General features: G+C 49.7%; 1 protein-coding gene across 2 annotated transcripts; it reads right to left on the bottom strand.

Annotated features, from left to right (window-relative positions):
- Positions 1–1664: 1664 nt before the first annotated feature.
- LOC119956456 lies at positions 1665–26310 on the bottom strand. Of its 2 annotated transcripts, none has more exons than XM_038783723.1 (9): positions 25822–26310; positions 23963–24179; positions 23135–23212; positions 21529–21612; positions 20897–20968; positions 19867–20168; positions 18134–18328; positions 14462–14593; positions 1665–1868 (listed from the first exon to the last, which is right to left on the bottom strand). In XM_038783723.1, the coding sequence occupies exons 1-9, from the start codon at positions 25995–25997 to the stop codon at positions 1715–1717; spliced, it is 1410 nt and encodes a 469-aa protein (XP_038639651.1). In that variant the 5' UTR covers positions 25998–26310; the 3' UTR covers positions 1665–1714. The 2 variants fall into 2 exon arrangements, with proteins under 2 accessions (XP_038639651.1, XP_038639650.1); XM_038783722.1 differs by having other exon boundaries at positions 14453–14593; positions 25822–26309.
- Between the last annotated feature and the right edge of the window lie 986 nt (positions 26311–27296).

The following is a 27296-nucleotide window of genomic DNA, read 5'->3' on the forward strand; positions in this document are numbered from 1 at the left end:
AGCTATGTCCCCTCGTGCTGGACATCACCATCCGAGGAAAAAGGCTCTCACTGTCCACCCTATCTAATCCTCTGATCATCTTGTCTGCCTCTATTAAGTCACCTCTTAACCTTCTTCTCTCTAACGGAAACAGCCTCAAGCCCCTCAGCCTTTCCTCATATGATCTTCCCTCCAAACCAGGCAACATCCTGGTAAATCTCCCCTGCACCCTTTCCAATGCTTCCACATCCTTCCTATAATGCGGCGACCAGAACTGCACGCAATACTCCAAATGCGGCCGCACCAGAGTTTGTACAACTGCAACATGACCTCATATTCTCAGTATATTCTTTGGTGCAATTAGGGATGGGCAATAAGTTCTGGCCTAGCCAGCAATGCCCACATGCAATGAAAGAAAGTAAAAATAATTCAAGACCAACGCAGAATTGGGGAATTTAAACAGTGCCTGGAGACCTGTTTACTCAAATCTCTGTACATCATCTGCTATCTAACTGCCGATGGAGCCTCAATGGATGAGCAGGCACAAAGCTTTGGCAAAGGGTCATCCAGACTCGAAACGTTGGTTCCCTTCTCTCTCCACAGACGCTGTCAGACCTGCTGAGATAGTCCAGCGTTTTCCAAGAAGGACTTTTCTGTGAAGTAACGGGATGGAATTTATTCACGTCTTGGATGAATGGGTAGAAAATGATCAGAGGGTTAGATAGGGTGGACAGCGAGAGCCTTCTCCCGCGGATGGAGGTGGCTAGCACGAGGGGACATAGCCTTAAATTGAGGGGTAATAGATATAGGACAGAGGTCAGAGGTGGGTTTTTTACGCAAAGAGTGGTGAGGCCGTGGAATGCCCTACCTGCAGCAGTAGTGAACTCGCCAACATTGAGGGCATTTAAAAATTTATTGGATAAGCATATGGATGATAAGGGCATAGTGTAGGTGAGATGGCCTTTAGTTTTTTTTCCATGTCGGTGCAACATCGAGGGCCGAAGGGCCTGTACTGCGCTGTATCGTTCTATGTTCTATGTTAACCTCAGTTTTAACTTTCAACCAGCAAGTGTGACGTTTGCTACAGGTCAGCACTCCCTCAACTCTGACACTAAACCGCCAGCTAAAATGTTTCACCGTTCGGTGGATTTGAACCCGCAACCTTCTGACTTAAAGCCAGGAGTCCTCGTACTGAGCCACCCCTCATGGGATTGTCATGATATGCACTCGTGCACATAATGAGATACAGACAGGCAGTGACAGACACTCAGTACAGCCAATCAACACACAGGACAGAACACAACCAATCACCGGGCAGAATACTAGAAGAGGGTTTCCCACAATAAAACACACGAGGCATCAGCACTCGTCCTGTTTCCACTAGTGACAACTGTAGTGACAGTCAGGGTGTCACCTTCTACACGTGGCTCAGAGCTAGTCTGGTCTAGTTAGTTATAGTAAACACGCTTAGATTAGTAGAGTGTCAAACCCACAGCGAACTGTGTGCACTGCTTAACAAGTTCAATAAAACGTATTGAACTAACATCACAGTTTGGAGTCTACTTTCCAGTACAACTGCATCCAGTTGCAGTCAGTGTTACCCCAGGGTGATTAACACGACAGGGATTGGCTCCAGGACTTTTGGGGCAATATTTGCATTTCGACTGAATGACGCAGAGTCTTAATGGGGACAGCAAACTGTTTTTAATTTACATTTAAATGCAGAAAGCCCTCTTCAAGGCATTATCATCTTATGCTTGCAGTTCCCGCTACACTCACTACAGACAAAAGGACGGTGACACCTACGAATCGTTTCTACCAATGGCAGCACTGCCTGATCCACCATTTGCTGCAATGCCGCACCTTGCTTCGATCGCTCGTTGGTGGATCTGAAATTTAAAGGAAATATGTAGAGTGAGGGAAACCTGTTACGTCTCAGCGAAGCAAGATTCTACTGAAAATGAAAATGAAAATGGCTTATTGTCACGAGTAGGCTTCAATGAAGTTACTGTGAAAAGCCCCTAGTCGCCACATTCCGGCGCCTGTTCAGGGAGGCTGGTACGGGAATTGAACCGTGCTGCTGGCCTGCCTTGGTCTGCTTTCAAAGCCAGCGATTTAGCCCAGTGTGCTAAACCAGCCCCTGGCTGGGGGTGGCATCACAGAAATTAAAATAGGCCATTCCGCCCAAATGCTCCCTGCTGGCTTGTCCTGAGTGTCAGGAGCTCTACTACCACACACCCATTCTTGAGTCATTTTAAACTGTTGAGGGTATCTGTATACTGACTGGAGATATCTGTACACCTACTGGAGATTCTGTATACTAACTGGAGATATCTGTATACTGACTGGAGATATCTGTATACTGACTGGAGATATCTGTATACTAACTGGCGATATCTGCACACACACTGGAGATATATGTACACCGACAGGGCAGCACGGTAGCACAAGTGGATAGCACTGTGGCTTCACAGCGCCAGGGCCCCAGGTTCGATTCCCGGCTTGGGTCACTGTCTGTGTGGAGTCTGCACACTCTCCCCGTGTGTGCGTGGGTTTCCTCCGGGTGCTCCGGTTTCCTCCCACAGTCCAAAGACGTGCAGGTTAGGTGGATTGGCCATGATAAATTGCCCTTAGTGACCAAAAGGATTAGTAGGGGTTATTGGGTTACGGGGATTAGGGCTGAAGTGAGGGCTTAAGTGGGTCGGTGCAGACTCGATGGGCCGAATGGCCTCCTTCTGCACTGTATGTTCTATGACTGGAGATATCTGTACACCCACTGGAGATATCTGTATACTAACTGGGGATATCTGTACACCCACTGGAGATATCAGTACACTGACTGGAGTCTCTGTGGAAGGGAAATTAACATAAACCAACTTTGAAGCATGCTGGGAAATGCTTGACTATAGTTCAACACTGCTTTTGAATGAAAATAAGTACATCAGGTAACATAAATGAAATACTGCTGAAATATTCTGGTTTCGGCCTTATTATGAAAACACATTGCCCTCTGAAAGATAACAAAATATGTACTCGAGTTGTTTTTAACCAAGGGCAAGAATATACGTACTACGTATGTCATCTTACGTACTTTCCAAGGTCTATTTAATATAAACATGCCAGTTTACTCCAAGCTGTCATTTCAGACTATAAAATGTGCTGTCTTCAATCGAAACTCAGAGAGCAATGCCCTGGCTTTTGCAGCTGGAACACTCTCTCCGCAAATATATTTGTGTAAATAAATTTTGTTAAATCGAACCTCGAGGAATTTGTCTTTATTATGATTTCCATGACAGTCTCTCAGGGGGATATCTGTAAGCTGACTGGAGTCTCTCAGGGGGATATCTCTACACTGACTGGAGTCTCTCCGGGGGGTATCTGTACACTGACTGGAGTCTCCCCGGGGGATATCTGTACACTGACTGGAGTCTCCCAGGGGGATATCTGTACACTGACTGGAGTCTCTCAGGGGGATATCTGTACACTGACTGGAGTCTCTCAGGGGGATATCTGTACACTGACTGGAGTCTCTCAGGGGGATATCTGTACACTGACTGGAGTCTCTCAGGGGGATATCTGTACACTGACTGGAGTCTCTCAGGGGGATATCTGTACACTGACTGGAGTCTCCCCGGGGGATATCTGTACACTGACTGGAGTCTCTCAGGGGGATATCTGTACACTGACTGGAGTCTCTCAGGGGGATATCTGTACACTGACTAGAGTCTCTCAGGGGGGGGAATGGGACAGTTCAGCGCCGCCGTTTCAGCGCCGACGTTTCAGCGCCGCCATTTCAGCGCCTGGACGTTTCAGCGCCAAATATTTCAGCGCCAGGACGTTTCAGCGCTCATTCATTCAGAAATCATTCTTGAGTATGGTCACAGGTATGACACAGGTATACCAGCATTTACACTTAGTTATTTGGTCGTTTCATCGTTCTAACTGTCTTTAGATTTTGTTGGAGTTTTATTATGATTACTGTTTAGATAAAGTTAGAGTTTTGTTAACAAGTTTTTATACTTACTTAGTTATTTGGTAAATTTCTTTTGGTAAATTTGGTAAGTTCCATATCTTTAAACCCATGGCTGAATCAGTGAAAAGCAAGCGAGGCAGAGAGAAGTTCTGTCATGAAGGTTTTATATATCGTTTTGACAAAGAAAGCAAGAAACAAAAGCAAGTTAAGTTTTGGCGATGCCATGAGGATGGTAGGTGCAAGGCCCGCATTCACACGCTAGAAAGAGAGGTGATCGAAAAGATCAACGAACATACTCATCCCCCATCTGCAGTTGCTATCGAAGTGGAAAAGGTCATAACTGATGCGAGAGACCGGGCTGAAAAGACTTGTGAGCCTCCAAGTACGATTATCAACAAGTGCATTGAAAAAATGTCCGTGGCAGGTATGGCACAGTTACCAAACAGGCAGGCAATGCGAAAAATTATTCGTAGAAAACGAGACGAAGTTAATCAGGTCCCCGATAATCCAAGATCGATTCAAGAGCTTCAGTTACCTCATCAATACATGATGTATAAACCCACCCCAGAAACCGAGGAAAATTTCTGTTTAAAGGATAGTGGTACGAACAACGAACGGATTATTATATTTGGGAGAGAGAGTTGGTTAGAACACATGGCAACTTCCACGACTTGGTTATGCGGACGGAACATTTGGGGAAGCACCACACCTATTTTATCAAGTTTATGTCATCATGGTTAGGAAAAATAACGGAGTTCACCCTGTATTGTACGCGCTTTTACAAAACAAACAGTATGCGACCTATATGATGTTATTTGCGATGGTAAAAGAGATGATTACAAATGCAGGACCTGCCATTATCAATTGTGATTTTGAACGCGCTGCTTTTACTGCCATGAAAGACTCCTTCCCCAACATAGAAGTAAGAGGCTGCCTTTTTCATCTGTCTCAAAATATACTGAGGCAGATAACTGGTTTTGGTCTCATGCGTTTATATAAGAGCAATCCCGATTTTGCATTACATTCGAAAATGATAACTTCCCTATGTTTTGTGCCAGTTGCCGACCTTGACAGTCACGTGGATTCTTTAGCAGGTAATTTACCGGAGGAGTTAATTCCGGTTTTAAACTATTTCGAAGACAATTATATCGGCCGTCCTAATCGCCGAGGAGCAGGCAGACAAAGTCCTTTATTTCCTACCGAGATGTGGAATATGTATCAAAGAACATTAGATGGGGATGACAGAACAAATAACTATGCTGAGGCGGCCAACAGGAGATTGAAAAGTGAACTGTTAATGTCACATCCAACTATCTGGAAGTTCATTGATGTCCTTAAGCATGTTCAAAAGGGAAGAGACGAGCACTTCGAGAAACTTTTAGCTGGCAATGAACCTCAATTAAAATTACTTAAATATAGAAAAGCTGATGAGAGGATATTGAAAATTGTTTCCGAATATGGTAGCAGGAATGAAATTGACTACCTTCGTTCAATAGGGCACAATTTAACAAACTAAAAGCGTTTTTTCCAATGAATATCCAATGAATGTCCAATGAACTTTCCTTTTAATGATTGATTTTATGAACTTACAGATTTGTAAATTGTTTTAATGTACTGTTTTTGGATATTTATAAGTGGATCTTTTACAATAAAAACATTTAGTTAACACTTGAGTTTTATTTCATTTTATGAACTTACAGATTTGTAAATTGCTTTGTGCCAAAAAGATTCTGTCATAACTTTTTTTTCTGGCGCTGAAAAGTCCTGGCGCTGAAACGTCCCGCACCCCTCTGTACACTGGAGTCTCTCAGGGGGATATCTGTACACTGGAGTCTCTCAGGGGGATATCTGTACACTGACTGGAGTCTCTCAGGGGGATATCTGTACACTGGAGTCTCTCAGGGGGATATCTGTACACTGACTGGAGTCTCTCAGGGGGATATCTGTACACTGGAGTCTCTCAGGGGGATATCTGTACACTGACTGGAGTCTCCCAGGGGGATATCTGTACACTGACTGGAGTCTCTCAGGGGGATATCTGTACACTGACTGGAGTCTCTCAGGGGGATATCTGTACTCTGGCTGGAGTCTCTCAGGGGGATATCTGTACCCTGACTGGAGTCTCCCCGGGGGATATCTGTACACTGACTGGAGTCTCTCAGGGGGATATCTGTACACTGACTGGAGTCTCTCAGGGGGATATCTGTACGCTGACTGGTGTCTCTCAGGGGGATATCTGTACACTGACTGGAGTCTCTCAGGGGGATATCTGTACACTGACTGGAGTCTCTCAGGGGGATATCTGTACACTGACTGGAGTCTCCCAGGGGGATATCTGTACCCTGACTGGAGTCTCTCAGGGGGATATCTGTACGCTGACTGGAGTCTCTCAGGGGTATATCTGTACACTGACTGGAGTCTCTCAGGGGGACATCTGTACACAGACTGGAGTCTCTCAGGGGGATATCTGTACACTGACTGGAGTCTCTCAGGGGGATATCTGTACACTGACTGGAGTCTCTCAGGGGGATATCTGTACACTGACTGGAGTCTCTCAGGGGGATATCTGTACACTGACTGGAGTCTCTCAGGGGGATATCTGTACGCTGACTGGAGTCTCTCAGGGGGATATCTGTACACTGGAGTCTCTCAGGGGGATATCTGTACACTGACTGGAGTCTCCCCGGGGGATATCTGTACACTGACTGGAGTCTCTCAGGGGGATATCTGTACACTGACTGGAGTCTCTCAGGGGGATATCTGTACACTGACTGGAGTCTCTCAGGGGGATATCTGTACACTGACTGGAGTCTCTCAGGGGGATATCTGTACACTGACTGGAGTCTCTCAGGGGGATATCTGTACACTGACTGGAGTCTCTCAGGGGGATATCTGTACACTGACTGGAGTCTCTCCGGGGGATATCTGTACACTGACTGGAGTCTCTCAGGGGGATATCTGTACACTGACTGGTGTCTCTCAGGGCGATATCTGTACACTGACTGGAGTCTCTCAGGGGGATATCTGTACACTGATTGGAGTCTCTCAGGGGGATATCTGTACACTGACTGGAGTCTCTCAGGGGGATATCTGTACACTGGAGTCTCTCAGGGGAATATCTGTACACTGACTGGAGTCTCTCAGGGGGATATCTGTACACTGACTGGAGTCTCCCCGGGGGATATCTGTACACTGACTGGAGTCTCTCAGGGGGATATCTGTACACTGACTGGAGTCTCTCAGGGGGATATCTGTACACTGGAGTCTCTCAGGGGAATATCTGTACACTGACTGGAGTCTCTCAGGGGGATATCTGTACACTGACTGGAGTCTCCCCGGGGGATATCTGTAAACTGACTGGAGTCTCCCCGGGGGATATCTGTACACTGACTGGAGTCTCTCAGGGGGATATCTGTACACTGACTGGAGTCTACCCGGGGGATATCTGTACACTGACTGGAGTCTCTCAGGGGGATATCTGTACACTGGAGTCTCTCAGGGGGATATCTGTACACTGGAGTCTCTCAGGGGAATATCTGTACACTGACTGGAGTCTCTCAGGGGGATATCTGTACACTGGAGTCTCTCAGGGGGATATCTGTACACTGACTGGTGTCTCTCAGGGCGATATCTGTACACTGACTGGGGTCTCTCAGGGGGATATCTGTACACTGACTGGAGTCTCTCAGGGGGATATCTGTACACTGACTGGTGTCTCTCAGGGCGATATCTGTACACTGACTGGAGTCTCTCAGGGGGATATCTGTACACTGACTGGAGTCTCTCAGGGGGATATCTGTACACTGACTGGAGTCTCTCAGGGGGATATCTGTACATTGACTGGTGTCTCTCAGGGGGATATCTGTACACTGACTGGAGTCTCCCCGGGGGATATCTGTACACTGACTGGAGTCTCTCAGGGGGATATCTGTACACTGACTGGAGACTCTCAGGGGAATATCTGTACACTGACTGGAGTCTCTCCGGGGGATATCTGTACACTGGAGTCTCTCAGGGGGATATCTGTACACTGGAGTCTCTCAGGGGGATATCTGTACACTGACTGGTGTCTCTCAGGGCGATATCTGTACACTGACTGGAGTCTCTCAGGGGGATATCTGTACACTGACTGGAGTCTCCCAGGGGGATATCTGTACCCTGACTGGAGTCTCTCAGGGGGATATCTGTACGCTGACTGGAGTCTCTCAGGGGTATATCTGTACACTGACTGGAGTCTCTCAGGGGGACATCTGTACACAGACTGGAGTCTCTCAGGGGGATATCTGTACACTGACTGGAGTCTCTCAGGGGGATATCTGTACACTGACTGGAGTCTCTCAGGGGGATATCTGTACACTGACTGGAGTCTCTCAGGGGGATATCTGTACACTGACTGGAGTCTCTCAGGGGGATATCTGTACGCTGACTGGAGTCTCTCAGGGGGATATCTGTACACTGGAGTCTCTCAGGGGGATATCTGTACACTGACTGGAGTCTCCCCGGGGGATATCTGTACACTGACTGGAGTCTCTCAGGGGGATATCTGTACACTGACTGGAGTCTCTCAGGGGGATATCTGTACACTGACTGGAGTCTCTCAGGGGGATATCTGTACACTGACTGGAGTCTCTCAGGGGGATATCTGTACACTGACTGGAGTCTCTCAGGGGGATATCTGTACACTGACTGGAGTCTCTCAGGGGGATATCTGTACACTGACTGGAGTCTCTCCGGGGGATATCTGTACACTGACTGGAGTCTCTCAGGGGGATATCTGTACACTGACTGGTGTCTCTCAGGGCGATATCTGTACACTGACTGGAGTCTCTCAGGGGGATATCTGTACACTGATTGGAGTCTCTCAGGGGGATATCTGTACACTGACTGGAGTCTCTCAGGGGGATATCTGTACACTGGAGTCTCTCAGGGGAATATCTGTACACTGACTGGAGTCTCTCAGGGGGATATCTGTACACTGACTGGAGTCTCCCCGGGGGATATCTGTACACTGACTGGAGTCTCTCAGGGGGATATCTGTACACTGACTGGAGTCTCTCAGGGGGATATCTGTACACTGGAGTCTCTCAGGGGAATATCTGTACACTGACTGGAGTCTCTCAGGGGGATATCTGTACACTGACTGGAGTCTCCCCGGGGGATATCTGTAAACTGACTGGAGTCTCCCCGGGGGATATCTGTACACTGACTGGAGTCTCTCAGGGGGATATCTGTACACTGACTGGAGTCTACCCGGGGGATATCTGTACACTGACTGGAGTCTCTCAGGGGGATATCTGTACACTGGAGTCTCTCAGGGGGATATCTGTACACTGGAGTCTCTCAGGGGAATATCTGTACACTGACTGGAGTCTCTCAGGGGGATATCTGTACACTGGAGTCTCTCAGGGGGATATCTGTACACTGACTGGTGTCTCTCAGGGCGATATCTGTACACTGACTGGGGTCTCTCAGGGGGATATCTGTACACTGACTGGAGTCTCTCAGGGGGATATCTGTACACTGACTGGTGTCTCTCAGGGCGATATCTGTACACTGACTGGAGTCTCTCAGGGGGATATCTGTACACTGACTGGAGTCTCTCAGGGGGATATCTGTACACTGACTGGAGTCTCTCAGGGGGATATCTGTACATTGACTGGTGTCTCTCAGGGGGATATCTGTACACTGGAGTCTCCCCGGGGGATATCTGTACACTGACTGGAGTCTCTCAGGGGGATATCTGTACACTGACTGGAGACTCTCAGGGGAATATCTGTACACTGACTGGAGTCTCTCCGGGGGATATCTGTACACTGGAGTCTCTCAGGGGGATATCTGTACACTGGAGTCTCTCAGGGGGATATCTGTACACTGACTGGTGTCTCTCAGGGCGATATCTGTACACTGACTGGAGTCTCTCAGGGGGATATCTGTACACTGACTGGAGTCTCTCAGGGGGATATCTGTACACTGACTGGTGTCTCTCAGGGCGATATCTGTACACTGACTGGAGTCTCTCAGGGGGATATCTGTACACTGACTGGAGTCTCTCAGGGGGATATCTGTACACTGACTGGAGTCTCTCAGGGGGATATCTGTACACTGACTGGTGTCTCTCAGGGGGATATCTGTACACTGACTGGAGTCTCCCCGGGGGATATCTGTACACTGACTGGAGTCTCTCAGGGGGATATCTGTACACTGACTGGAGACTCTCAGGGGAATATCTGTACACTGACTGGAGTCTCTCCGGGGGATATCTGTACGCTGACTGGAGTCTCCCAGGGGGATATCTGTACACTGACTGGAGTCTCCCCGGGGGATATCTGTACACTGACTGGAGTCTCTCAGGGGGATATCTGTACACTGACTGGAGTCTCTCAGGGGGATATCTGTACACTGACTGGAGTCTCCCCGGGGGATATCTGTAAACTGACCGGAGTCTCTCACGGGGATATCTGTACACTGACTGGAGTCTCTCAGGGGGATATCTGTACACTGACTGGAGTCTCCCTGGGGGATATCTGTACACTGACTGGAGTCTCTCAGGGGGATATCTGTACACTGACTGGAGTCTCTCAGGGGGATATCTGTACACTGACTGGAGTCTCTCAGGGGGATATCTGTACACTGACTGGAGTCTCCCCGGGGGATATCTGTACACTGACTGGAGTCTCCCTGGGGGATATCTGTACACTGACTGGAGTCTCTCAGGGGGATATCTGTACACTGACTGGAGTCTCCCCGGGGGATATCTGTACACTGACTGGAGTCTCTCAGGGGTATATCTGTACACTGACTGGAGTCTCTCAGGGGGATATCTGTACACTGACTGGAGTCTCTCAGGGGGATATCTGTACACTGACTGGAGTCTCTCAGGGGGATATCTGTACCCTGACTGGAGTCTCTCAGGGGGATATCTGTACACTGACTGGAGTCTCTCAGGGGGATATCCGTACACTGACTGGAGTCTCTCAGGGGGATATCTGTACACTGACTGGAGTCTCTCAGGGGTATATCTGTACACTGACTGGAGTCTCTCAGGGGGATATCTGTACACTGACTGGAGTCTCTCAGGGGGATATCTGTACACTGACTGGAGTCTCTCAGGGGGATATCTGTACACTGACTGGAGTCTCCCCGGGGGATATCCGTACACTGACTGGAGTCTCTCAGGGGGATATCTGTACACTGACTGGAGTCTCTCAGGGGGGTATCTGTACACTGGAGTCTCTCAGGGGGATATCTGTACACTGACTGGAGTCTCCCCGGGGGATATCTGTACACTGACTGGAGTCTCCCCGGGGGATATCTGTATACTGACTGGAGTCTCTCAGGGGGATATCTGTACACTGACTGGAGTCTCTCAGGGGGATATCTGTACACTGACTGGAGTCTCTCAGGGGGATATCTGTACACTGGAGTCTCTCAGGGGGATATCTGTACACTGGAGTCTCTCAGGGGGATATCTGTACACTGGAGTCTCTCAGGGGGATATCTGTACACTGGAGTCTCTCAGGGGGATATCTGTACACTGACTGGAGTCTCTCAGGGGGATATCTGTACACTGGAGTCTCTCAGGGGGATATCTGTACACTGGAGTCTCTCAGGGGGATATCTGTACACTGGAGTCTCTCAGGGGGATATCTGTACACTGACTGGAGTCTCCCCGGGGGATATCTGTACACTGACTGGAGTCTCTCAGGGGGATATCTGTACCCTGACTGGAGTCTCCCCGGGGGATATCCGTACACTGACTGGAGTCTCTCAGGGGGATATCTGTACACTGACTGGAGTCTCCCCGGGGGATATCTGTACACTGACTGGAGTCTCTCAGGGGGATATCTGTACACTGACTGGAGTCTCCCCGGGGGATATCTGTACACTGACTGGAGTCTCTCAGGGGGATATCTGTACCCTGACTGGAGTCTCCCCGGGGGATATCTGTACACTGACTGGAGTCTCCCCGGGAGATATCTGTACACTGACTGGAGTCTCTCAGGGGGATATCTGTACACTGACTGGAGTTTCCCAGGGGGATATCTGTACACTGACTGGAGTCTCTCAGGGGGATATCTGTACACTGACAGGAGTCTCCCAGGGGGATATCTGTACACTGACTGGAGTCTCTCAGGGGGATATCTGTACACTGACTGGAGTCTCTCAGGGGGATATCTGTACACTGACTGGAGTCTCTCAGGGGGATATCTGTACCCTGACTGGAGTCTCCCCGGGGGATATCCGTACACTGACTGGAGTCTCTCAGGGGGATATCTGTACACTGACTGGAGTCTCCCCGGGGGATATCTGTACACTGACTGGAGTCTCTCAGGGGGATATCTGTACACTGACTGGAGTCTCCCCGGGGGATATCTGTACCCTGACTGGAGTCTCCCCGGGGGATATCTGTACACTGACTGGAGTCTCTCAGGGGGATATCTGTACACTGACTGGAGTCTCTCAGGGGGATATCTGTACACTGACTGGAGTCTCTCAGGGGGATATCTGTACACTGACTGGAGTCTCTCAGGGGGATATCTGTACCCTGACTGGAGTCTCCCCGGGGGATATCCGTACACTGACTGGAGTCTCCCCGGGGGATATCTGTACACTGACTGGAGTCTCTCAGGGGTATATCTGTACACTGACTGGAGTCTCTCAGGGGGATATCTGTACAGTGACTGGAGTCTCCCCGGGAGATATCTGTACACTGACTGGAGTCTCCCCGGGGGATATCTGTACACTGACTGGAGTCTCTCAGGGGTATATCTGTACACTGACTGGAGTCTCTCAGGGGGATATCTGTACACTGACTGGAGTCTCTCAGGGGGATATCTGTACACTGACTGGAGTCTCTCAGGGGGATATCTGTACACTGACTGGAGTCTCTCAGGGGTATATCTGTACACTGACTGGAGTCTCTCAGAGGGATATCAGTATACTGACCAGATCCCTTCATTTTCTCTCCCAATCCCACCTGGGGAAACCTGCACAACGACTGTAATCCCTTTGAGTTCTTCGAGGTGTTTAACATGAACTGTTTCCAGGTGCAGGGAGAGAGCTGCATGGTGGAACTTGTTGACAAATGCTTTATTGTCTTTTTATTTGCTTTTCATCTGCTGGGTGCCAGCTGGCCCCCTGGTGTACATACGTGGCATTGCCTGTGGCAGCAAATCCTGTTGGTCAGGTTTCAGCCCTGACCAATCGCAGTGATCAGGTCCCAGGAATCTGGGCTGAATTTTCAAAATTCCGATTTCGAGTACCCAATTCTCTTTTTTTTCAATTAAAGGGGCAGTTTAGCGTGGCCAATCCACCTACCCTGCACATCATTCTCGGTTGTGAGGGTGAGACCCACGCAGACACGGGGAGAATGTGCAAACTCCACACGGACAGTGACCCGGGGCTGGGATTGAACCCGGGTCCTCGGCACCGTGAAGCAGCAGTGCTAACCACTGCTCCGCCGTGCGGCCCAGGGAAAAAGACTGATTGTCCAATTGGGTGATGCTCGACTGTCAAACTTTTTGCAGCCATTTTAAATATTTTTATAGCTGTTAAAGAGAAATGTTCAAAAAAATGACAAAAAATCACCCCCAATCTGTTTTGACGTCCTGACGATTTTTTTCGCAGATTGATCTTCAATTGGGCAGCACGGTAGCACAGTGGTTAGCACTGTTGCTTCACAGCGCCACGGTCCCGGTTTCGATTCCCGTCTTGGGTCACCGTCTGTGTGGAGTCTGCATGTTTTCCCCGTGTCTGCGTGGGTTTCCTCCGGGTGCCCTGGTTTCCTCCTGCAAGTCCCGAAAGACGTGCTTGTCGGGTGAATTGGACGTTCTGAATTCTCCCTCGGTGTACCCGAACAGGAGCCGGAATGTGGCGACTAGGGGCTTTTGACAGTAACTTCATTGCAGTGTTAATGTAAGCCTACTTGTGACAATAAAGATTATTATTAATTCCTGGACACTCCAGGCCAATCCTGGTGTGGTTGGCAACCCTAGTTTCAGCCTGCCTATTTGAGGACATTTGTTGAGACAGTGGGAAGGGCAGCACGGTGGCGCAGTGGTTAGCACTGCTGCCTCACGGCGCTGAGGTCCCAGGTTCAATCCCGGCTCTGGGTCACTGTCCGTGTGGAGTTTGCACATTCTCCCCGTGTCTGCGTGGGTTTCACCCCCACAACCCAAAGATGTGCAGGGTGGGTGGATTGGCCATGCTAAATTGCCCCTCAATTGGAAATAAAATTGGGTAATCTAAATTTATTTTAAAAAACACAGTGGGGACGGCTGAGGGGGAAAGAGTGGATTAAACGTTAATACCACAATGACGCACCCAGCCACCCCCAGCCTCTTAAAATCGAGGTCTGTTGTCGGTTTTAGGATTATACCCAAGGAACCAGCAGTCTGGTATTAGCCCCTTCCAGTGGAACGCGGAGCGAGTTTTTAAACAGAAGATTCAGGCATTACGAAGGTCACCGAGTTTATTTGTCAATTGTTCTGCTTGACTGACCTCAAGTACCTTTCCTCGATGCTCTGCTGGTTTTTTCTCCGCTCCAGGAGCTTCTGAATATTCTCAATCAGCGGCTTGATGTGGCCCAGATTGTGGATGTTTTCCTGGATCTGATCAAAGGCCGAAAACATCCGCCTTGAGCTAATGCCAGGGAGAGATGTGAAAGGGGGACAGTGATGAGCTTCGCTGACCTGTTACCACAGTGTAAACCTTTGTAAAATTCATTTACTTCCTCTCCTTGAGGTGTGGGCACAGTTGGCCACTCACCGATATAATATTTTATTGTATACGTGACCACACATATGAATTAGGAACAGGAGGAGTCCATTCAGCCCCTCAAGCCTGCTACACCATTCAATAAAATCATGTCTGATCTGATTATGGCCAAACCCCACCAGTAACCTTTGACTCCCTGGGCTGTTTAGCACAGGGCTAAACCGCTGGCTTCGAAAGCAGACCAAGCAGGCCAGCAGCACGGTTCGATTCCCGTAACAGCCTCCCCGAACAGGCGCCGGAATGTGGCGACTAGGGGCTTTTCACAGTAACTTCATTTGAAGCCTACTCGTGACAATAAGCGATTTTCATTTCATTTCATAGAATCACTACAGTGCAGAAGGAGGCCATTCAGCCCATCGGGCCGGCTCCGACCCTCTGAAAGAACACCAGGCTCCTGTTTCCTCCCTGCAACTTGTAACCCCACTTAACCCGCACATCCCTGTGCACTAAGGGACAATTGATCATGGCCAATCCACCTGACCTGCACATCTTTGGACTGCAGGAGGAAACCCACACAGACACACGGAGAACGTTCAAACTCCACATAGACAGTCACCCAAGGCCAGGATTGACCCGGGGTTCCTGCTGCAGTACAGCAGCAGTGCTAACCACTGTGCCGCCGCCCCCCCCCCCCCCCCCCCCCTCTTTGTTGAAGATCTATCTACCACTACCTCAAAAATGTCAATTGTCTCGGCGCCGAGGTCCCAGGTTCGATCCCATCTCTGGGTCACTGTCCGTGTGGAGTTTGCACATTCTCCCCGTGTCTGCGTGGGTTTCACCCCCACAACCCAATAGATGTGCAGGGTAGGTGGATTGGCCAGGCTAAATTGGAAAAAATGAATTGGGTACACTAAATTTATAAAAATATTTAAAAATATATATTAATTGTCACCGTCTCTACTGCTGTCTGGGGTAGAGAATTCCATACTCACAGCCCTCAGAGAAAAAAATTCTCCTTGCCCCCGATTTAAATTGAGGACCGGTTATTTTTTTATTTTTATAATGAATTTAGAATGTCCAATTCATTCTTTCCAATTAAGGGGCAATTTAGCGTGGCCAATCCACCTGACCTGCACATCTTTGGGTTGTGGGGGGGTGAAACCCACGCAGACACGGGGAGAATGTGCAAACCCCACACGGACAGTGACCCAGAATCGAACCCGGGACTTCAGCCCCGTGAGGCCACAGTGCTAACCACTGTGCCACCGTGCTGCCCCGAGGACCGGTTATTTTTAAACTGTGTCCCCTGCTTCTCGTCTCTCGCACAAGGAGAAACAACCTCTCGATATCCACCCTGTCAAGCCCTCCTCAGGATCTTATATGTTTCAATAAGATCACATCTCATTCTTTTTTTTTAAATTTTAGATTAGGGGGCAATTTAGCGTGGCCAATCCACCTACTCTGCACATTTTTGGGTTGTGGGGGCGAAACCCACGCAGACACGGGGAAAATGTGCAAACTCCACACGGACAGTGACCCAGAGCCGGGATCGAACCTGGGACGTCAGCGCCGTGAGGCGGTTGTGCTAACCACTAGGCCACCGTGCTGTCGACATCTCATTCTTCTAACCTCCGATGGACAGAGGCCCAACTTGCTCAAAACCTTTCCTCATAAGATAAGCCCCTCATCTTGGGAATTAATCCTGTAAACCTTCTCTGAGCTCCTTCTCATGCAATTATGAGGCCGGAATTTTACACTCTACTCCAGATGTGGTCACCAATAATCTGCAGCATTCCTACTTTTATATTTCAGTCAGTCCAGAACCGCTACAGTCAGGGGAGGGCCGATCCGTAGGCAAGGGGAGGGGGACTTTATTAGGGACTGGGGGCACTGTGGGGGCATTCTATCCTGGTGTAAAACGCCACCGTTCCCAACGCCGGCGTGGGGGACATAGCACCAGAATCGGTGAATCCACCCCCTGGTGTTGTTGATGAGTAAGGGGATCAGGGGTTACGGAGAGAAGGCAGGAGAATGGGGAATGAGGAACATATCATCCATGATCGAATGGTGGAGCAGAATCGATGGGCCGAATGGCCTAATTCTGCTCCTGTATCTTATGGTGCTATGTTATTCTGATAGGTTTAAAGGTCCCAAAAACTGCAGAGAGCATGTACGGGGGTGAGGGCGGTAGGTAGCTGAGGGGGTGGGGTGCTGGTGGGTAAGTGGGGTGAAAGGGTGGCAGGTAAGTGAGTAAGGGAGTAGGGTGGGTCAGGCCAGGAAGGTAGTTTGGGGTGTTCAGGAGGGTGGTTGGATGGTCAAGAGATTAATTGGAGGGTCGAGTTGGGAGGCAAGGGTGTTAGTGTATCTATCCAGGAGTTGGAGCTGGTTTTAATCCTTCCAGTTTTTCCCGGGTAGCCGTTCTGCTAAGTTAGTCAGAACCATCTGGAATCTTCGATTCTAACTCAGAATTTCTAACGGTGGGGAACTGCCCACCGGGGTGGACGGGATTCTCCGATTGCCGACGCTGAAATTGCGTTTGCCGACTGGCTGGAGAATCCACTTCTTTGCCGGGAATCGGAGGCGGCGCCGGTTTTTCGCGATGCTTCCCCCTCCTCAAAAGTAGCGTAATCGGGGTGTACGCCGCACGCCGTATGGGCGGCCTCAGGACGTCACCTCAGGCCCCTCCCCCGATGCTTCGCCCCCCCCCCCGATGGGCCACGTCCCCGGCGGCGTGGGACACGTGTCCTCTCAACTTATGGGGACCTCGCGTGCTGGCTGCGTCCAGCGCCGCCACAGATGGGAGAGGGTGGGGCACCATTCCGCTGGCAGCGGGGTGGCTCCGGTGGGGGTGGGTCCGGGGGGGGGGGGGGGGGGGGGGGGGGGGGGGGTGGTGGCGAGGGCTGTTACAGAAGGGTGTTTTTTCGGCAGACTGGGTCGGTTGCACGGCACGATTCGCCGTCGGTTCACGGCAGATGGATTCTCCATTCCCGCTGCCGTGAATGGGAGATTTAACCGAGCGCCAAATTTCCCGTCCTCGCTGGCAAGGCTCGCGGGAAACCCGGACGTGATCGTCAACTGTGCAATACTGCTCCCAGTGCCTCACTGCGAGGCCCACAATTGAGAAAGGAGGATATCAAGACAGGTGACCAAACACCTGGTCAAAGAGGGAGTCCGAGGGAGTCTCCGAAAAGAGCAGACTCAAAGGGCCGAATGGCCTACTCCTGCTGCTATGTCCTGTGTCCTTATGTTAAGATTTGGTGTTCTTGCAAGTCCAACCTGATGAGTGCAAGCTGAAAATCTTTGACAGCCTGTCTCCTTTTTCAGCAATGTACTGCCGACTGGAAGGGAGGTTGTTAACTGGAACCCACAGGAACTGGGAAGTGTTAGTCCAGGAGAAGCCAATATAACAGCACCGGAGGGGAGAGAGGGTGAAAAGCTTGACATAGAAAGAAAGAAATAACTCACGTGTTGGCGATACTGTCCACCTCTCTTTTCAGCTCGTGGATCATCTGTGTTGTGCGTTGATGCTCCCGCTGGGTACGTTCCCACTGCTGGTTAAAGGCTTCAAATTTGCCATCAAACTGGCTCAGCATCTTCAGCCTGTCTCGCTGATGGGCGGTTTTGCTTTGATACTTGTCAATGACATTGCCCAAACTCTCCCTGTGGACAAACAGGGCCGCGTGGTTTTATTATTCTGAAGCAGAGCTTGGCCGGGGACTTGCCCCACCAGCAATAAAATCTCAGATACAGCGATTCCATTGTCAATAGTCCTCGAACCGTCCTGACTTCAGGGTTTCACCCTTCTCCACATGGAGGAATATCAGCGCAGTCCTCTATCGCTCACAGTCTTTTATGAGGAACCATTCAGCCCCTCGAGCTTGCTCAAGTGTCTATGAGATCATGACTGATCTGTATCTCAACTCCACTTACAATATTACAGTACCTAAAATATCTAACAATCTCGGTCTAACAATGCTCCAGCACAGGCTTCCTTCAAACATTCCCAGCACAGGCCTCCTTCACACGTTCCCAGCACAGGCCTCCCTCACACTCCCAGCACAGGTCTCCCTCACACGTTCCCAGCACAGGTCTCCCTCACACGTTCCCAGCACAGGCCTCCCTCACACGTTCCCAGCACAGGTCTCCCTCACACGTTCCCAGCACAGGCCTCCCTCACACGTTCCCAGCACAGGCCTCCCTCACACACTCACAGCACAGGCCTCCCTCACACGTTCCCAGCACAGGCCTCCCTCACACGTTCCCAGCACAGGCCTCCCTCATACGTTCCCAGCACAGGCCTCCCTCACCCGTTCCCAGCACAGGCCTCCCTCGCACACTCACAGCACAGGCCTCCCTCACACGTTCCCAGCACAGGCCTCCCTCACACACTCCCAGCACAGGCCTCCCTCATACGTTCTCAGCACAGGCCTCCCTCACACGTTCCCAGCACAGGCCTCCTTCACACACTCACAGCACAGGCCTCCCTCACACGTTCCCAGCACAGGCCTCCCTCATACGTTCCCAGCACAGGCCTCCCTCACCCGTTCCCAGCACAGGCCTCCCTCACCCGTTCCCAGCACAGGCCTCCCTCACCCGTTCCCAGCACAGGCCTCCCTCACACGTTCCCAGCACAGGCCTCCCTCACACGTTCCCAGCACAGGCCTCCTTCACACACTCCCAGCACAGGCCTCCCTCACACACTCCCAGCACAGGCCTCCCTCACAAGTTCTCAGCACAGGCCTCCCTCACACGTTCCCAGCACAGGCCTCCCTCACCCGTTCCCAGCACAGGCCTCCCTCACAAGTTCCCAGCACAGGCCTCCCTCGCACTCCCAGTTGAGGCCTCCCTTACACACTTACAACACAAGCCTCCTTTGCGGTCCCTCTGACTCTGACCTCCCTTGCAGGCTCTCCACCTCTCTCAGTGTCCCCGCAAATCAAAATGTTATATCTCAGAGTAATGCAGAATTGACATTTTTAAGTGCGCAACAGATTTATTTACAGTGCTTTAAAATATCTCTGCAAACACAAAATATTCGTGCTTACAGCTCACCTTCTAGTAGCTTCTGTGGTACTGGGTAACTTTGCTTAGAGACCACACCCAGGCTTAACAAATCAGACACAGTGAGTATAGATCAGTTACCGGGCTCACATAGTCAAACACAGAACAATCAAACCATTGAACACTACAAGGCCTACCTCACACTCTCCAGCATAATTGGTGAGATGTTTGACTCTTTCTCCCCGAGATTGGACGAGGTGCCAGGCAAGTTACCCGTTTCCTTTATTTCATTTAACTGTGATGTGAGCACCTGTCTCAAGTCACTCATTGACCGTGTAATCTGTTCTAGCATTTGCAGTGACGGGTTGCCCGGACCTTGTTGTCTTCCCGCTTTCCTCTCGGATGTTCCAGTGAGCCTATCCTCCGACTCTTTCCTCAGGATGTCATGCCATTGCGTGTTATCCTCCCTCACCTTCTGACACAGATTCATCAGTTTCTCCTGGGACAGAGGAAGGCGACTTTACTTTCGGTAAATGTTCACAGCGTTACATGGTACATGGGATGGCCTGTACGTCTGTAAAAGGCTATTTAACACCTCTTCTCATAAGACTATAAGAAATAGTAGTTGGAGTAGGCCATTTGCCCCCAAGAGCCAGCTCCACCATTCAATAAGATTGCGTCTGACTTGACTGTGGCCTTTATTCCGCTTTCCTGTCCGATTCCCCCACAATCCTGGACCCCCTTAGAGATCAAAAACCTGTCTGAATCAGCCTGGAATATCTTCAGACCCAGTCTCCACGGTTCTTTGAGGGGGAGCGGGGAGCAAATGCTAGACATTAAAGAGTAAAGTTCTCCTCACCTCTGTTTTAAAGGGAAGACCCCGGGCGGGATTCTCTGATCCTGAGGCTAAGTGTTGACGCCGTCGTGTTTCTCGACAGCGTCAACATGGCCTCAGGAGCAGGAATTCTAACCCCGACAGGGAGCCTGCGCTGCACTGGAGCGACCCACGCCGCTCGTCGTGGGGTTGAGTGGGGGTGTGGGGGGGGGGGGGGGGGGGGGGGGGGGGCGCATCAGCGGAACCTGAAGATCCCACCAGCGAGAACAACCAGAAAATTACGGCCGCCATTCCTGACAGGCATCTGTCACAACAGGCTCTCTATCTGCCTTTACGGACAGAATACATTTACAGATAGGACGTACGGAGCCCAGCAACTTCCTCTCACGTACCTCAACTGCCAGTGGCCTCTGCTGCAAGATGTCTTTCTCGACTTCCAACGTGGCCTTCTGTTTGCAATTTTCCTGGTGACAAAATCAGGAACAGGTTAGGCAGCCAATCAAACCTTTAACTAACCGGTCCGTGAGCCGACGAGCTGACCTGTCAACCAAGTAACCAGCTCGGCCGGTTATCTCCGGCGTTGCTGCTAGTTGAATGATGCAACAACAACGAGCAATCTCGCTCGGTCGCTTGCCAGCACAGAGTTCGAGTGTCGCTGAAAAGAGGGGCATACCGTCAAAGTTTTCAATCTTGCACTCACCAGGGCAAATGCAAGAATGCCAAACTTCAACGGGTCACGACACTTTATATCACAGAAGAAAAAGGCCGCTGATTGGTTGGCGAGTCGACTTTGACCGCGATGGAGCCACGCAAATACAACTTGTTGTTAACAGAACGTGCCAATTATTTCAGACGTAGGCGTCACTTGGCCGCCCGAATACGTCTGTAAATCCAGCAGGCCGAGGTTTGATACAGGACTACACTTTGAAAGTGTTTCACTGCTGGCAAAGTGCTTTGGGATGCCCGCCGACTGTGACAGGTGCTACGTAAATGCATGTCTTTTTCTTTAGCTGCATCACCGTACCTCGAGGAATAATGAAGTACACAGGATGGTTCTTCTGTCACACTCCAGCTTGTTCAGTAAGTTCTCCAGCTTCTTGTGTTTCCCCTATGGACAATGATTAGATGTCAAGTTAAGTAAGCACCAATCATTCCCTCCCTTCACTCCTTTCTTTCTATCTCCTGGCTGAACTCCCCCCTTCCTTTATTTCTAAGGCAAAGAAACCAATTTGGTTGACGTCAATTATCCCAGGGCAAACCAGGAGCTGTGAAGCCCAATGCCACACGAGGCAACTCATTTACCGACTAAACCATTGAGGCTACAATGTAAATACTACCCGGGAACTAACTCTATTAACAAAACTTTCTGCTTTGTATTTCAATGTTTATCATTCCCCTTAACTGACCCTATTGCACTGCCTCTTTTATGAATTTAATACTCTTGAGATGAATGCAGAGATGACACTAGGTGTGCAGGAAGTTTATCTACAGAGGTTTATACAATGCTTTAAAATGTCTGCTCCATGCTCCAGCTCCGATTCTGGTGGCTTCTGGGTTTCTGTTTACTTTTCTCTGAGTTCACACCCAGACTTAATCAATCAAGCACAGTGAGCACAGATCAGTTAGCAGACTCGCTTGGTCGAACACAGAACAATTGAACCATTGAACACTACACTGACCACCCAGTCATTTACACTGCCCACCCATCTACTCTCCCGTCTGGAATGATCTGTGCATCCATCTCCTAGGAAGAAAGGAGATCTTGTAAAGAGACTACTTGATCCAACAAATCCATCCCTCTTTGATTAATTTTGACTGCCAACTCTTCCCATATCCCTCCATCCTCTCTTTCTCTACACTGTGGTTGCTCGTTCTGTTGAGCCTACGTCTCATCCCCATTTTCGTGGTCATTCTTTGAGGTTAGATAATGTGCCCGCTCCTGAGAGAATTAGCACACAGAGGCCACTCGTCTTCTAGCCTCTGATAATGCTCAGCTACCTTTACTGGCACTAAGTCCCATTCAACCACTCGCCCTCACCATGTGCTTGCTGATCTACAGTGGCTCTCGGAAGCCACACTCTGCTGTCCTCCAATCCTGGACCCTTACACGTCCCCGATTATCATTGTTCCTCAATCGGTCCCCGTGCCTTTAGCCTCCGAGGCCCTAGGAGCTCGTGAATCCCCGCCCTCTGACCCTCAACCGTTCTCTCTGCCTTTAAGATTCTCCTTCAAACCGATCTCTGTGATTAAGCTTCGTGGCTCGGAATCCTGCTGAATCCCCATGTGACACAATCTCAAATTCTATTTGATCGTGTTCCCGTGAAGTGCCATGGTGTTGTAAAAATACAAGTTGTTGTTGTACCGGCACGCCGTGACCATGACCAGTTCCATTGTCAATCTGTTTCTGCACCCTTTTCCAACGTCTCTTTATTCTGCTTTGCAACGTGGCGTTGCGATCCGAGCACATTACTCCAAGTGTGGTCGAACCAGGATTCCATTGGAATAAATTAAAATAAATTGTCTGATTTTGAATTCCCTACCAGACCTGCCTTTGTATCCCTCAGTCGTCACTCCGGGGTATTTACTGAAGTGTCCGCTTTGGGTCTGTTTCGCTCAGGTTTATTGCTTACCTCTAGTTTTCGGGTGTATTCCTTCAAGCAGTTGGTAGCGTTTTTATTCTTCTGAACCGTCTGCAGGAAGATTGCGCACTGCAAATCGCAAGGAAAGAACATAAGAGAGAGGAGCCTGAGCAGACCAGTCGCCCCGCCAGCTTACTCCGTTATTCAATGGTTGATCGTAAGCCTCGACCCCACTCTCCTGCCCGCTCCCCACTGTGAGGCCTTCACTATTGACACATCCCTCACTGTGAGGCCTTCACTATTGACACATCCCTCACTGTGAGGCCTTCAGACTCAGACTTCACTGTGAGGCCTTCAGGCACAGACCCCATCGCGAGGCCTTCAGGCACAGACCTCACTGTGAGGCCTTCACTATTGACACATCCCTCACTGTGAGGCCTTCACTATTGACACATCCCTCACTGTGAGGCCTTCACTATTGACACATCCCTCACTGCGAGGCCTTCAGGCTCAGACTTCACTGTGAGGCCTTCAGGCACAGAACCCAACACGAGGCCTTCAGGCACGGACCCCATCGCGAGGCCTTCAGACACAGACCTCACTGTGAGGCTTTCACGTGTTCTGGGCTCAGTTTGAGGTCTTCACAGTTCAGATCTCAAGTCTTCAGATACACGCCTGGGACCTTACTTACATGTACAGATATCACTGCGAGACCCTCACAAACACATGGTGAGGTCTGCAGCAATGGGTCTGACGGTGAGGCCCGCAAAGGCCCGATCTAAAGCTTGTACCTCATGCTATATTTTCCATTTCCACCTGCCTTTCCCTGGCACCATTTCTGGGTCTTCTTAATTGTTTCTGTGAGGTTAAAGCACCTACCGGACTGACATTGAGCTGCTTGCTGGCCAAATGAACCTTCACACCATCCGCTCCCACAACTGGAGACTGGCATTTCCTGAAATCTAAACTCTCAGCACTATCGGTAGATTCCTTGTCGCAGGATAAGTTGAGGGCGGACACATTGGTGGATGCAGCCGATCGCCTCAGCTCTGGACAGGAGATCTGAGCATCATCAATTATCTTATTGCGCTCGGTCCTAGGGAGAAAGAAATGAAGGCAGCTAATAGTTTGCGGAAGATTACCGCCTTCAAATTTGGCCCTCGCCCCCTTATCAGTCGTGAGAGAATGGGCAAGAGATCAAGATTCTACCAGTTGTAAGGGTAGAGCTATGGTTCAGTGAGGGTAAAGTGCTTACCTCTAAGAGTCAGAAGGTATGGGGTTCGAATCCTTCTCCAGGAACCTGAAGCTAAATTCTAGGCTAACATTCTAATGCAGTCTTGGTTGAGTCATTAGAAGCCCTGTTTGCCTGTTCATGTGGATGTAAAGGGTCCCGTGAGATTATTTTGAAAATGAGCAAGGGAGTTCTTCCCAGTGTCCCAGCCAATAGTTATCCCACAGTCAACATCCCTAAAACAGATTGGGGCCAGGTCTTCCAGTCTGCAGACAGGCTCCAGAAGATTATCCCTCTGATTTCTGATTCCCGTCCCCACCAAACTCTCCTTTCCCCTTCAAAGTTACTGACATCCCAGGACCGTACAATTCCCCCTGACCCTTTGACCTCCCCCCCAATACCTCCAACCCTCTTATTCCCCCTGTAACGCTCTGACTACCACTGACTCTCCAATTACCCCAGACCTCCAAATGCCACCCCCCCCCAACCTTTCTGACTCGCCCGAGCTTTCAATTCCCCATGACCCTCCAACTCCCCATCCAATCATCCGACTCTTCCCCCCCCCCCCCAACCCTTTGGTTCCCCAAACGGCCCTCTGACTCCACCCCCCCCCCTCATACGACTCTCTGACTGACTCAATCTTCCAGCTTCCCCCCCTCTTGTGACCCAACATGACCTAACCTCACCAACCCTAGAGAGCTGGTGCCCTAGCCTCCCTGCCACCCATCACCCCCTCCCACCTCATACACTCATTGACCCAAAAGGCCGTATTCTGCCCAGCAAGGGGTAGTGATTGGCTCCTGCCTGAGTGGAATGATTGTCAGAGACCTCAAGAAAGCAGGGTGAGGGCAGCACGGTGGCCTAGTGGTTAGCACAACCGCCTCACGGCGCTGAGGTCCCAGGTTTGATCCCGGCTCTGGGTCACTGTCCGTGTGGAGTTTGCACATTCTCCCCGTGTCTGCGTGGGTTTCGCCCCCACAACCCAAAAATGTGCAGAGTAGGTGGATTAGCCATGCTAAATTGCCCCTTAATTGGAAAAAATAATTGGCTAATCTAAATTTATAAAAAAAAAACAAAAAAAAAGAAAGCAGGGTGAAATGAAATGAAATGAAAATCGCTTATTGTCACAAGTAGGCTTCAAATGAAATTACTGTGAAAAGCCCCTAGTCGCCACATTACAGTGCCTGTTGGGGGAGGCTGGTACGGGAATTGAACCGTGCTGCTGGCCTGCCTTGGTCTGCTTTCAAAGCCAGCTCTTTAGCCCTGTGCTATGGGGCAGGTGTGCATTATACCAGCTATTCGGACACATGGAGATTTAATAACGAGGGGTGGAATTGTCCGGTTTCCGCAGAATTCCTGCTCCACCGATCGAAATGTGATGGCAGGAACTTCATATGTCTGCTGGGTGTAATGGTGAAAAGAGTATTTTATTCGCCCTGCACAAATGTCCTTCAGATTAATCAGAGCACAGCAAACAAACAGAGTAAGTCGATAAACTGCTTAATACCCGTGGAAGGAGACAGACTTTTTCTTCTTGGTGAAGAGCCATTTTTTTTCCTTCTTTGTGTGCTCGAGGTTGACCCCTGACATGTCCCCCTTGCACCTGATCTGCTCCTGACTGGTATTCCGCACCTGGCTCAGCTCGTCTGATTGCCAGATCGTTTTGAAGACAATGTCCGTCATTCTTCAATGTCTCGCGGGCACGATGCAGGAAGCAGATGCGCGTGGAGGTGGCCGGCGCGTCAAGGCTGTGCGTTGGGATGGCTGTGGCCCCGGAAGAGATCCGCTCGATTTAACCAGGGGATGAACTTGCCTCACATCTTCTGCACTTGCTCTGGTAAAGGATGCCTCCATCAACAGCGCAGGAAGATCCCTTTCTCACAGGAAGGCAAGCAACACGGAGAGCTATGGCTCACAGTAGCAGAAGCAAGTCTCATAAGAATAGAAAGATACTCAAGTACCATAATGGCTGAGAGAACACAGGAACTGAGTGTCACAATAGCGTATAGAACACAGGAAGTGATGTTTCACAATAGCATATAGAACACAGGAAGTGATGTGTCACAATAGCGTATAGAACACAGGAAGTGATGTGTCACAATAGCATATAGAACACAGGAAGTGATGTGTCACAATAGCGTATAGAACACAGGAAGTGATGTGTCACAATAGCGTATAGAACACAGGAAGTGATGTGTCACAATAGCATATAGAACACAGGAAGTGATGTGTCACAATAGTGTACAGAACACAGGAAGTGATGTGTCACAATAGCGTATAAAGCACAGGAAGTGATGTGTCACAATAGCATAAAGAACACAGCAAGTGATGTGTCACAATAGCATAGAACACAGGAAGTGGTGTCACAATACCGTAAAGAATATACGGGAAGTGATGTGTCATATAGAACACGGGAAGTGATATGTCCCAATAGCGTGTAGAATACATAACGTGGTGTAACAATAGCGTAAAGAACTCAGGAAGTGATCTGTCACAATCGCATATAGAACACAGGAAGTGATGTGTTACAATAACCTATAGAACACAGGAAGTGATGTCACAATAGCATATAGAACACAGGAAGTGACGTGTCACAATAGCATATAGAACTCAGGAAGTGATATGTCACAATCACATATAGAACACAGGAAGTGATGTGTTACAATAGCGTATAGAACACAGGAAATGAAGTGGCTAGGGTGGCCTGACCTCTGGTTTTGTAGTGGACAGTCCAATTTTAACCTGTCTGGCCACTGCCTCTTCCCAAACGGCTTCACATCTGTTTTGACCCTTATCCCTCTTACCTTAGTCCGTGTATTTTCCTTTCTCTGCCTGCAGCAGGTGCGGTAGATTGGGACCCAAAAACAGGGCGTGATGATGTCACTGCGCATGTGACCGAACCACCACATATGCATGATGAATGGAGGAAATTTTTATATAGGTTGTATTTTATATATATCCGTTGAAGTAATGTTATTAAAC

This window comes from Scyliorhinus canicula, chromosome 23 (assembly GCF_902713615.1).
Source record: "Scyliorhinus canicula chromosome 23, sScyCan1.1, whole genome shotgun sequence".
Taxonomy (NCBI): domain Eukaryota; kingdom Metazoa; phylum Chordata; class Chondrichthyes; order Carcharhiniformes; family Scyliorhinidae; genus Scyliorhinus; species Scyliorhinus canicula.